Source organism: Stegostoma tigrinum, chromosome 42, assembly GCF_030684315.1.
Source record: "Stegostoma tigrinum isolate sSteTig4 chromosome 42, sSteTig4.hap1, whole genome shotgun sequence".
NCBI lineage: Eukaryota > Metazoa > Chordata > Chondrichthyes > Orectolobiformes > Stegostomatidae > Stegostoma > Stegostoma tigrinum.
The window spans coordinates 10,949,340-10,962,721 of NC_081395.1; the positions used below are offsets into that span (position 1 = coordinate 10,949,340).

The window sequence follows — 13,382 nt, forward strand, 5'->3', positions numbered from 1 at the left end:
ACAGACCTGCTGAGCTTTTCCAGAAACTTCTGTTTTTGTTCCTGATTTACAGCATCCGCAGTTCTTTTGGTTCTTATTTAGGAGGAAGACAAGGATGCTTCCCAGACTGGAGGTCTTGAGCCCGAAAGGAAAGGGTGGGATTCTTTTCCCCTGGAGCGTAGGAGGTCGAATGGGTGACCTTACAGAGGTTTATAAGATCATGAGGGTCACAGATAAACAGTTCAGCAACTCCCCTGAGGTAGGGGAGTTTGAAATTTATCCACGCTTGGGATGAGAGTGGTGCTGACTGCCCAGTGCTTATCGCCCAACCCGAGATGCCTTTGGCATGCTGGGCCATTTCAGAGGGCAGTTGGGAGTCGACCGCATCGTTGTGGGTCTGGAGTCACGTGTAGGCCCAGACCAGGTAAGGACGGTCCGTTTCCTTCCCTAAAGGGCATCAGTGAACCAGATGGGATTTTTTTCCACAACAGTCATCTGTAGATTTTTAATTCCGGACTGTTCTTGAATTCACATTCCTCCAGGTGCCACGACAGGGGACCCCAGAACATTAGCTTGAGGCTCTGCAATGATAGGCAAGCTGCAATACCACGAGGGCCATCGTCTCTTCACTAGGGGGCATGTTTTTAAGGCGAGAGGAGAAAGATTAAAGAAAGACATGAGGGGGCAATTCTTTGACACAGAAAATGGTTTGTGCGTGGGGGATGAACCTCCAGAGGAAGTGGTGGATGTGGGACAGTTACAAAAGTAATCATGCAGAGGGTTGTTCATGTGTGAAATGAACAGCCGGAGGAGATGTTTAAGAGGGATCTGGATGGATACATGAACAGGAAGGATTTAGCGGGATAGGGGCCAAACACGGGCAAAAGGGACTGGATTAGTTTGGGAAACCTGGTTTGGCATGGAGGATTTGGATGGAAGGGTCTGCTTCTGCACTGTACAACTCTCTAATCCGAACTATAAACTGATAGTGGTTGTCAGAGCTCCTCTTGAGAGGCTGGTTCTGGGGCTGGATGGGTTTCATCAGCCTATATTTCAAGTTTGTTTTGCTTTGGTGGTGGAGATGTTCTATTGACAATAGGCTGCGGTCCTCCCAACTTACCCTCACACGCACTGTGGAAAAGGCCATTCAGCCCAGCAAGACCACACCTCCCTTCTGAAGAGCATCCCACCCAGACCCATCACGTTCCCATAACCCTGCATCATCCATGTCTAATACACCCTAACCTGCACATCCCTGGACACTATGGGACAATTTAGCACGGCCAGTCCACCCTAACCTACACATCCCTGGGCACTATAGGACAATTTAGCACGGCCAATCCACCCTAACCTGCACATCCCTGGACACTATGGGACAATTTAGCACGGCCAATCCACCCTAACCCGCACATCCCTGGGCACTATGGGGCAATTTAGCACGGCCAGTCCACCCTAACCTACACATCCCTGGGCACTATAGGACAATTTAGCACGGCCAATCCACCCTAACCTGCACATCCCTGGACACTATGGGACAATTTAGCACGGCCAATCCACCCTAACCCGCACATCCCTGGACACTATGGGACAATTTAGCACGGCCAATCCACCCTAACCCGCACATCCCTGGGCACTATGGGACAATTCAGCACGGCCAGACCACCCTAATCCACACATCCCTGGGCACTATGGGACAATTTAGCACGGCCAGACCACCCTAACCCGCACATCCCTGGGCAATATGGGACAATTTAGCACGGCCAATCCACCCTAACCCGCACATCCCTGGGCACTATGGGACAATTTAGCACGGCCAACCCACCCTAACCCGCACATCCCTGGGCACTATGGGACAATTCAGCACGGCCAGACCACCCTAATCCACACATCCCTGGACACTATGGGACAATTTAGCACGGCCTGACCACCCTAACCCGCACATCCCTGGGCATTATGGGACAATTCAGCACGGCCAATCCACCCTAACCCGCACATCCCTGGGCACTATGGGACAATTCAGCACGGCCAATCCACCCTAACCTGTACATCCCTGGGCACTATGGGACAATTTAGCACGGCCAACCCACCCTAACCCGCACATCCCTGGGCACTACGGGACAATTTAGCACGGCCTGACCACCCTAACCCGCACATCCCTGGGCATTATGGGACAATTCAGCACGGCCAATCCACCCTAACCTGCACATCCCTGGGAACTATGGGACAATTTAGCACGGCCAATCCACCCTAACCCGCACATCCCTGGGCACTATGGGACATTTAGCACGGCCAATCCACCCTAACCCGCACATCCCTGGGCACTATGGGACAATTCAGCACGGCCAATCCACCCTAACCTGTACATCCCTGGGCACTATGGGACAATTTAGCACGGCCAGTCCACCCTAACCTACACATCCCTGGGCACTATAGGACAATTTAGCACGGCCAATCCACCCTAACCTGCACATCCCTGGACACTATGGGACAATTTAGCACGGCCAATCCACCCTAACCCGCACATCCCTGGACACTATGGGACAATTTAGCACGGCCAACCCACCCTAACCCGCACATCCCTGGGCACTACGGGACAATTTAGCACGGCCAATCCACCCTAACCCGCACATCCCTGGACACTACGGGACAATTTAGCACGGCCAATCCACCCTAACCCAAACATCCCTGGGCACTATGGGACAATTTAGCACGGCCAACCCACCCTAACCCGCACATCCCTGGGCACTATGGGACAATTTAGCACGGCCAACCCACCCTAACCCGCACATCCCTGGGCACTATGGGACAATTTAGCACGGCCAACCCACCCTAACCGGCACATCCCTGGGCACTATGGGACAATTTAGCACGGCCAACCCACCCTAACCTGCACATCCCTGGGCACTATGGGACAATTTAGCATGGCCAACCCACCCTAACCCGCACATCCCTGGGCACTACGGGACAATTTAGCACGGCCAATCCACCCTAACCCGCACATCCCTGGGCACTATGGGACAATTTAGCACGGCCAACCCACCCTAACCCGCACATCCCTGGACACTATGGGACAATTTAGCACGGCCAATCCACCCTAACCCGCACATCCCTTGGGCACTATGGGACAGTTTAGCACGGCCAAACCACCCTAACCCGCACATCCCTGGACACTATGGAACAGTTTAGCACGGCCAATCCACCCTAACCTGCACATCTTTGGACTGTGGGAGGCAACCGGAGCACCCGAAGAAAACCCAAGCAGACACACGGAGAATCTGCAAACTCCACACAGACAGTCGCCCGAGGGTGGGATCGAACCCGGGTCCCTGGCGCCGTGAGGCAGCAGTGCTAACCACCGAGCCACTGAGCCACCCTTTTTTTGAGTAAAGAGGCACTAATTCACCTGCTTCGACCCTGTTTGCTGCTGTATACTTACTCGATAAACTGCGTGTCATTACTGAAGCTTCACTGTTCCTAAATTCTAGAAGTTAACCGCAGACATGAGGAGGTCTGTCTTATGAGGAGAGATTGAGCAGTTTAGGCCAATACTGTCTGGAGTTTTGGAGAACGAGAGAGTATCTGATGGAGGTCTGTACGATATTAAAGGGGAATTAACAAATCGAGAGGATGTTTCTTCTTGCGGGGGGTGATCTAGAACGAGGGGTCATCACTTCAGGATAATGGGGGGCAGCTTTAAAACAGAGATGAGGAGGAATGACTTCTCTCAAAGTGAGGGGGTGGGGTGAATCTGTGGAATTCACTCCCGCCCCCCAGAGTGTGAAGGGTGGGGGTGGGGATGACACACTAAATTTTAGGAGGAGGCGGACTGAATTTTAAATCTGTAACGGGTTGTAGGGAGCAGGGCAGGGAGGTGGGAATGAGGCCGAGATGGGATCAACCACGATCGTGTCGAATGGTGGGACAGGCTTGAGGGGCCTGCCCTGCTCTTAGAGAATCTCCTCTGGGCTGCGTCAAAGGCTAGTATCGATAAGAGGGCCAAAACAGCTCGCCATATTCCAGTTGTGGTCTGCCTCGTGCCCTGTACACCTTTGGTGAGGTCTCCTTATTTTTACGCTCCATTCCCATTGGAGTCAAGGCCAACGCCCTCCCCGTGACCCAGTAAACATGGAATTTTCGCGATCAGTAGCGGGGGAGGGACAACCCCCACCCCAGAGCCCTTTGGTGCTGGAGCTTTCTGTAGTCGCGCCCTCCCTTGTAGCAGCGAGGAGCTTTCTCCCTGCTCCCCGCAACTCCCCGGTCTCTCGCTGCCTGAGCCTGACCGCTCGCAGGGCCTCCAGCGCATTTCCCACCGCTCCACGGCGACCAGTGCTCCAAAACGCACTTCGCTGGCTATGAAGGGCGGTGCGGCTTTCGAAAAACGAGGCCCTTGTTTCTGCACGAGGGAAATGACTTGGCGTTGGGTGACAAGCTGACACATAAATTAGGAAGATCCTGTCTCAATGGTCCAAACACAGCGATGTTGGAGGTACTTTACTCATTTTCCAATTCCCTAGGCACTTCCTCTCTCCCCCCACAACCCCAACCCAACGAACGTACACCCTGTGTTTATAGTTCCACCTTCAAAGGCCCCAATATTAACACTAGGCCCCAAAATTCTGACAATGCGCAGGGCAATAATTTGACTCACAGAAATGCTTTGGCCTAACCCTCTGGTTGTCGGTCAGTCAACCTGTCTCCCACCCATCTCGATTCGGCCCCTCACACCCACACCACCCCCTGCCCCCACTCCCCCCATCTGTCGAGCAATCTCTGACTGCACTCGGCCCGAGACCTTCTCCCTGGCACCTCACGTGAGGGCATGGCCTCCTTTCGCTTCTATTTCCGACATCCCCCCACATCCCACTTCTGGACCGTGAGGCCTAGGAGCAGGAATAGGCCATCCAGCCCATCGAGTCTGTGGGATGGTGCCTTCCCCACCCCTTCCCGATTTAAAATCTACCTCGGTCCTGAATATACCTAATGACCCAGCCTCGACAGCCCTTGTGGTAAAGAATTCCACAGTTTCACTCCCCTCTGACAGAAGATTTCCTCCTCATCCCTGACTTCAATGAGGGAACACTCAATCTGAGCTGATGGTCTCTGGGTCCTATGAGGGGAGTTAACCTCCCCACACCTACCCTGTCAAGTCTCTAAAGACCCTTGTACATAGCAATAAAGTCGCCTCTTATGGTTCTAAACTGCAATGAATACAGGCCCAAACTACTCATCAGACCAACCTCCATACCCAGATCACCTGAGTGAACCTTCTGCCCTCCAATCCAGTCTATCTCTCCTTAGATAAGGGGACTTTTGATGGTATTCCAGCTATGGTCTACCTAATTCTTTGGACAGTTTTAACAAGCTCCCCCTACTTCAATACTCCTTTTCCTTTGAAATAAAAGGAAATATTTCAGTTGCCTATCATGCACTGGCTTTCATAGAATCCCTACAGGCCATTCAGTCCATCAAGTCTATACCCAACCTTAGAAGAACAGTTACAACATTTGAAAGACATTTGTACAGGTAAGAAATGTTCAGAGGGATATGGGCCAAGGAGAGGCAGGTGGGACTGGTTTAGTTTGGGATTATGGCCAGCACAGGCTGGTTGGGCCAAAGGGTCTGTTTCCATGCTGTATAACTCGATGACCCCAGGCTCGGGCCTAGCCTAGGAGCCTCGTTGCCAGCTGGCTGTGGTTAAGTGGGACACCGTTCCCGGGTGGCCGACATGTGACTGTGATAGTCACTGTCCCTCAGCCTGAAGCTCTCCACAGCAGGAAGAACACTCACTCAGCTGGTTTATGAGGGACAGGGAGGCCTCTCCTTGCTGTCCAATACCTCCAGGACACTGAGGCCTACCTCGCCAAACTGCTACCTCGTGAGTCAACCTTAGGGAATGTAATATTGCCGGGCCTGTCCAAACCACTTTTCCATCTTTCAGTTATGTCCTGAGGCTCTGGGCCTAGTGAGAAACTAACAGCCCAGGGTCTGTGTTTCTATGGCAGTGTATGTATCCATCTGTGCGTGTGTCTGTCTGTCTGTCTCTGTATCCATGTCTGTGTATGTGTCTATGTCAGTGTATGTGTATCTATGTGTCCGTGTGTGTAACTATGTGTCCGTGTGTGTATCTATGTGTCCGTGTGTGTATCTATGTGTCCGTGTGTGTAACTATGTGTCCGTGTGTGTGTATCCATGTCTGTGTATGTGTCTATGTCAGTGTATGTGTATCTATGTGTCCGTGTGTGTATCTATGTCAGTGTATGTGTATCTATGTGTCCGTGTGTGTATCTATGTGTCCGTGTGTGTAACTATGTGTCCGTGTGTGTAACTATGTGTCCGTGTGTAGCCCTGTGCAGGTGTACATAGCTATGCCCGTGTTTCTGTGTCTGTCCATGTCTAGTTTATCGACGCCGGTGAGTGAAAATCTGTGCCTATATCTGTGTCTCCATTTGTTTGTGTTTATGCACAGTCTGAGCTTACCTGTGTGTGTGGAAATATCTATGTTTGTGACTGTCCTTGCCTGTGTGTGCTGCTCTATCTTTGCACATCGGTGTCTGCTGCTTGATTTCTATATTTGAGGAACTATGTGTGTGAGTTGTTCAACATCAGTCAGTCTGTGCCAGCTCGTCAAACGGGCGGCGAGTTTCATGTCATATCTAAGCAATGTAGTGAGATCAGTATCAGGAGAGTCCCTCTGATGGAGTTGCATCTCACACAACAGCACTGACCCTCTGACAGTACCCACTCCCTCAGCACTGACCCTCCGACAGTGCCGACTCCCTCAGCACTGACCCTCCGACAGTGCCCGTTCCCTCAGCACTGACCCTCCGACAGTGCCCGCTCCCTCAGCACTGACTCTCCGACAGTGCCCACTCCCTCAGCACTGACCCTCCGACAGTGCCCACTCCCTCAGCACTGACCCTCCGATAGTGCCCGCTCCCTCAGCACTGACCCTCCGACAGTGCCCGCTCCCTCAGCACTGACCCTCTGACAGTGCCCACTCCCTCAGCACTGACCCTCCGACAGTGCCCACTCCCTCAGCACTGACCCTCCGACAGTGCCCGCTCCCTCAGCACTGACCCTCCGACAGTGCCCGCTCCCTCAGCACTGACCCTCCGACAGTTCCCACTCCCTCAGCACTGACCCTCTGACAGTACCCACTCCCCCAGCACTGACCCTCCGACAGTGCCCACTCCCTCAGCACTGACCCTCCGACAGTGCCCACTCCCTCAGCACTGACTCTCCAACAGTGCCTACTCCCTCAGCACTAACTCTCCAACAGTGCCTGCTCCCTCAGCACTGACCCTCCAACAGTGCCCGCTCCCTCAGCACTGACCCTCCGACAGTGCCCACTCCCTCAGCACTGACTCTCCGACAGTGCCCGCTCCCTCAGCACTGACCCTCCGACAGTGCCCGCTCCCTCAGCACTGACTCTCCGACAGTGCCCGCTCCCTCAGCACTGACCCTCCAACAGTGCCCGCTCCCTCAGCACTGACCCTCCGACAGTGCCCGCTCCCTCAGCACTGACCCTCCGACAGTGCCCGCTCCCTCAGCACTGACCCTCCGACAGTGCCCGCTCCCTCAGCACTGACTCTCCGACAGTGCCCACTCCCTCAGCACTGACTCTCCGACAGTGCCCACTCCCTCAGCACTGACTCTCCGACAGTGCCCACTCCCTCAGCGCTGACCCTCCGACAGCCCGGCCCTGTGGTAGCTGATTGCAGCATCTCCCCATTTGTTTTTTTACTAATCATGGGCTGTCTAACAGTGGAATTTCTCCCCCTCCAGCACCGTGACGACTGATGTGCGCCCGGTAACCCCGTGCTGAGCCAAAGCCAAACAACAGCTGCTTGACTGCAAGTCTCCCCCATCCATCTCAGGCTTTCCCCCTCTCTCCAACCCCAACCGTTTCGCTTTGTTGGGTGGAGCGAAATGGCGGAGATGTCCAGCAAGGAGACTGAGAAGCCAGAATTTCTGGTGAGGGAGAAATCGGCCACCATTGATGAGATGATCCAGGCTTGCATCAATGAATTTGGTAAGGAACCTTTCTCTCTTTCTCTCTTTCTAGTTTCTTACGATGGATCTCCACATCTCGGTGTACATCTCGTGCTCTCTTTCAGTCATTCACCCTCTCGGTCCATACCTTTCCACCGAAATATCTACCTCACTCAAATATCTCTGTCTTTGAGGTTGTTGACTAATTTGCTGAGCTGGCTCGTTCTCATTCAGACGTTTTATCACCGTGCTGGGTAACATCATCAGTGAGGCCTCCAACACAGCAATATTGTACTGCTCCCTGGAATTTTTATTGCCTGGTCCATTACGGTGTGCACTGTCATTTACAGCTTTGCTCTGTATGGGACAAGGTAACCATTGCAGACTGAGCCAAACATAGACGTGCGCAGGAATTCCTGTAGGCATGGTTCTCTACCCATAATGCAATCAACAAACGTATAGAATTGAACCCCCTGTACAAACCCATCCAGAACAAAGCTGGAAATTACTCTACTCACCATGATAGATGGGACTGTATAAGTTAAGGGCGGCACGGTGACTCAGTGGTTAGCGCTGCAGCCTCATGGCGCCACGGACCCAGGCTCGATTCCAACCTTGGGCAACTGTCTGTGCGGAGTTTGCACATTCTCCCCGTGTCTGCGTTGGGTTTCCTCCGGGTGGTCCGGTTTCCTCCCACAGTCCGAAGGCGTGCAGGTTAGGGTGGATTGGCCGTGCTAAATTGTCCCATAGTGCCCAGGGATGTGCAGGTTAGGGTGGATTGGCCGTGCTAAATTGCCCCATAGTGCCCAGGGATGTGCGGGTTAGGGTGGATTGGACATGCTAAATTGCCCCATAGTGCCCAGGGATGTGCAGATTAGGGTGGATTGGCCGTGCTAAATTGTCCCATAGTGCCCAGGGATGTGCAGGTTAAGGTGGATTGGCCGTGCTAAATTGTCCCATAGTGCCCAGGGATGTGCAGGTTAGGGTGGATTGGCCGTGCTAAATTGTCCCATAGTGCCCAGGGATGTGCGGGTTAGGGTGGATTGGCCGTGCTAAATTGTCCCATAGTGCCCAGGGATGTGCAGCTTAGGGTGGATTGGCCGTGCTAAATTGTCCCATAGTGCCCAGGGATGTGCGGGTTAGGGTGGATTGGCTGTGCTAAATTGTCCCATAGTGCCCAGGGATGTGCGGGTTAGGGTGGGTTGGCCGTGCTAAATTGTCCCGTAGTGCCCAGGGATGTGCGGGTTAGGGTGGGTTGGCCGTGCTAAATTGTCCCATAGTGCCCAGGGATGTGCAGGTTAGGGTGGATTGGCCGTGCTAAATTGTTCCATAGTGTCCAGGGATGTGCGGGTTAGGGTGGATTGGCCGTGCTAAATTGTCCCATAGTGCCCGGGGATGTGCGGGGTATGGTGGGGTGGCCATGGGCATTGCAGGGTATAGGGATAGGATTGTGGGATTGGGTCTGGGTGGGGTGCTCTTTGAAGTGGATTTGATGGGCTGAATAGCTTGCTTTGATACTCTCGGGATTTCATGATTAACCATTTCTGCCTCTCTCATTCTCGTTCTTTCTCTCTCTCTCTCTCTCTCTCTCTCTCTCTCTCTCGCTCTCTCTCTCTCTCTCGCTCTCTCTCTCTGTCTCCCGCTCTGTCGATCTCTCTCTCTCTCTCCCTCTCCCTTTCTGTCTCTCACTCTATCGCTCTCTCTCTCTGTCTCGCTCACTCTCTCTCGTCTCTCGTTCTCTCTCTCCCTCTCTCTCTGTCGCTGTCTCTTGCTCTCTCACTCTCTGTCTCACTCTCTCTCCCTCTCTCTCTCTCCCTCTCTCTCTTGCTCTCTCTCTCTCCTTCTCTCGCTCTCTCCCTCTCTCTCTCGCCCTCTCTCTCTCCCTCTCCCTCTCTCCCTCTCCCTCTCTCTCGCTGTCTCTCTGCTTGCCCTCCAGATGATAAGGGGAGGTTGAAGAACAAGTTGCTTCCTCACATGTTCCTGATGATGCACCAGTGGTATCTGCCATCGACTGAGCTGGTGGGAAGACTCCTCACACTATATCCTTCTGAAGGATTCTGGTTGATTCCTGACCTTGGCCCAATTCCCTACCCCCACAACGTCCGCTGCCTCTCTGGGAGTTGGAGCTCAGGGAGAACATGGTTTGAACTCAGTGCCAGGGAATGTAGACAGGCACAGAGAAATACAGGGGAGCACACTCCGTGTGTCTACCCAGACACGCACACACACACAGACACACACACAGACACACACACACACACACACACACACACAGGCATTCACATTCAGTTACAGACAGACACACAGACACACACACAGACACACTCTCTCTCACACACAGACACGCACAGCCACACACACTCTCTCTCTCTCTCTCACACACACACACACACACACACACACACACACACACACAGAGTTACGGATGCACACTCATACAGACACCCACATGCACACATACAGACACACACACACACGCTCTGTCTCTCTCACACACACTCACACATACACACACAGGCTCACACACACACAGACTCACACACACACAGTTACAGACGCACACATGCACATACACATACAGACATACACACACGCACACTGACACACATGCACTTTCTCTCTCTTACACACACTCACTCACACACACACAGTTACAGACGCACACTCATACAGATACGCACACGCACACACACAGACACACACACACAGTAACAGATGCACACTCATACAGACACACACACACGCACTCACACACTCGCACTCACAAACACACACAGTTACAGATGCACACTCATACCGACACGCACACGCACACACACACATGCACTCATACAGACACACACACACACACAATCATACAGACACACACACAGACACACACACACATGCACTCACACACAAACACACATACATAGTTACAGACACACACTCATACAGACACATTCACATTCACTTGCAGACAGACACATGCCCACACACACACACACACACACACACAGACACACACACACATAAACACTCACACACCACACACACAGACACACACACAGTTACTGATGCACACTCATACAGACACGCACACCCACACACTCGTACTCACACACTCTCTCTCACACACAGACACACACTCACACAGTCATACGCACTCACACACTCATACACACTCACACACTACACACTCACACACTCACACACCCACACACCCACACACCCACACACACACATATACACATACACTCACACACCACACACAGTTACAGATGCACACTCATACAGACATGCACACGCGCACACACACACACTCGCGCACACACATTCACACAGCTACAGATGCACACTCGTAGACACACACACACACAATCGCACACACTCACATTCAGTTACAGACACAGACTCACACAGACAACTAACTCACACACAGAACACTCGTAATACACAAACACAAACATGTTGACACAAACACAAAGACATACACAGTCATTCACTCACATATACTCGAAAGTATACACACACATGTGCCAACATACGCATGTGCACCCTTACACACACACGTGCTCACACACTCATTCATTCACACACACACGCACACCAAATCACACCCATTTCACACACAGATGCACACATTATTAGGTATTCCCCCTCTCTCTCCCACACCGTCACTGTCTGCCTCTCTGCCAAACCTGTTCTCTCACTGTCATCCACATCTGCCCTCCCTTTCTCACCAACATCCCAGTATCCCTCATCCTTTCGCCTTCCGACTTGCTCTCTTTCAATCTCTCTCCCACACTCACACTCTCTCTATCCAGCTCACCAGCCCTCACAATTTCTCACCCTCTTGCCCCCACGCCTGGTCTTGCTTTCTCTCTCGCTCTCTCTTGCAACCACTCCTTCGCATTCACTATCACACACCCCGTCAGCATGTCCTTCACCCACCCAGTCTCGCCACCTCCACCGTGCACATGACCAGAGCCCAGGCACCCACACACAGACATACATGCACAATGCAGTACATCCCCGACTCGCCCCAAGGACAGGGCCCAATTACAGCACCCAGCCTGAGAAATGGAATGGGTCACGACAGCCAGAAACAGCTCGCTCTCCAAACCCTACACAGGAGAGTTCAAATGCACTGGGCCAACAGCCTCAGGGCAGTCCAATCCACATCGCCTGCACACGCTGCTGCCTCGAACAGCACCACAAACTCATGTGGGAAAGGATTGAAACTGGGATGAGCTGCATTTCATGAGCACACTGGGTACAGAATGGGCATAGATCTGACAGTTCACTGCAGATGCTGCATACTGTACCTCAAACCCATCTCACCATAGCACTTCAGCAAGTCATGGTGGTGTAACTACCCAGAATGCCAAGCATGAGTGAAATCACACCATCAATAAAGGCAGAGGGAGCTTTACTCTGTACCTAACCCCGTGCTGTCCCTGTCCTGGGAGTGTTTGATAGGGGACAGTGTGGGGGGGGCAGGGAGCTTTACTCTGGATCTACCTCCGTGCTGTCCCTGTCCCGGGGAGTGTTTGATGGGGGACAGAGTAGAGGGAGCTTTACTCTGTGTCTAACCCTGTCCTGGGGGTGTGTTTGATGGGGTCAGGGTAGAGGGAGTTTTACCCTGTATCTAACCCTGTGCTGTCCCTGTCCTGGGGAGTGTTTGATGGGGGACAGTGTAGAGGGAGCTTTACTCTGTATCTAACCCTGTGCTGAAACTTAACTCTGCCACATACCGTGATGCGTGCAGCTCCAATGTGAAGAGCCTTCAGCTTAAAATCTGCGAACTGGTCAGGTAACTCTTCAGACGCTACTATCTCGGTGATTGAGGGAGGGAGGGGGTGAGTGAGGGAGTGAGTAAGGGAATGTGAGTGAGTGAGTGAGTGAGTGAGGCAGTGAATGAGGGAGGGAGTGAGGGAGGCAGTGAATGAGGGAGTAAGGGAGGGAGTGAATGAGGGAGTGAGTGAGTGAGTGAGGGAGTCTGAATACTGCATGGACAAACCAGTCATAGAAATGATGTGTAGTTCTGTGAACTTGTCTGCCCCTTGAACACACACTCACCCACAAACTCCCTCACCAATGTAGCTACACTCACTGATACACACTAACTTTCTCATTCTGTCTCTTACATACACACACACACTCTCTCTCTCTCTCACACACACACACACACACTCACTCACTCACTCACTCACTCACTCTCTCTCTCTCTCTCTCTCACACACACACACGCACACACACACACTCACTCACTCACTCACTCACTCACACTCTCTCTCTCTCTCACACAGACACACACACACACTCATGCACTCTCTCTCACACACACACTCACTCTCACACACACACACTCTCACAGACACTCTCTCTCTCACACACACACACACACACACACACACACACACACACAC

The 13,382-nt window shown here is 52.6% G+C and overlaps 1 protein-coding gene across 6 annotated transcripts in view; it reads left to right on the top strand.

The window, feature by feature from the left end:
• Window positions 1–13,382, top strand: part of LOC125449209 (RAS guanyl-releasing protein 2-like) — a 70,577-nt gene that overhangs the window by 23,937 nt on the left and 33,258 nt on the right. For all 6 annotated transcript variants that reach the window (XM_048524896.2, XM_048524897.2, XM_059641547.1 and 3 more), the window contains exons 2-4: window positions 7,765–8,011; window positions 9,908–10,010; window positions 12,704–12,766. In XM_048524896.2, coding sequence (XP_048380853.1) covers window positions 7,909–8,011; window positions 9,908–10,010; window positions 12,704–12,766 — 269 coding nt within the window. In that variant the 5' untranslated portion in view covers window positions 7,765–7,908. The remainder of the gene's footprint in view (window positions 1–7,764; window positions 8,012–9,907; window positions 10,011–12,703; window positions 12,767–13,382) is intronic.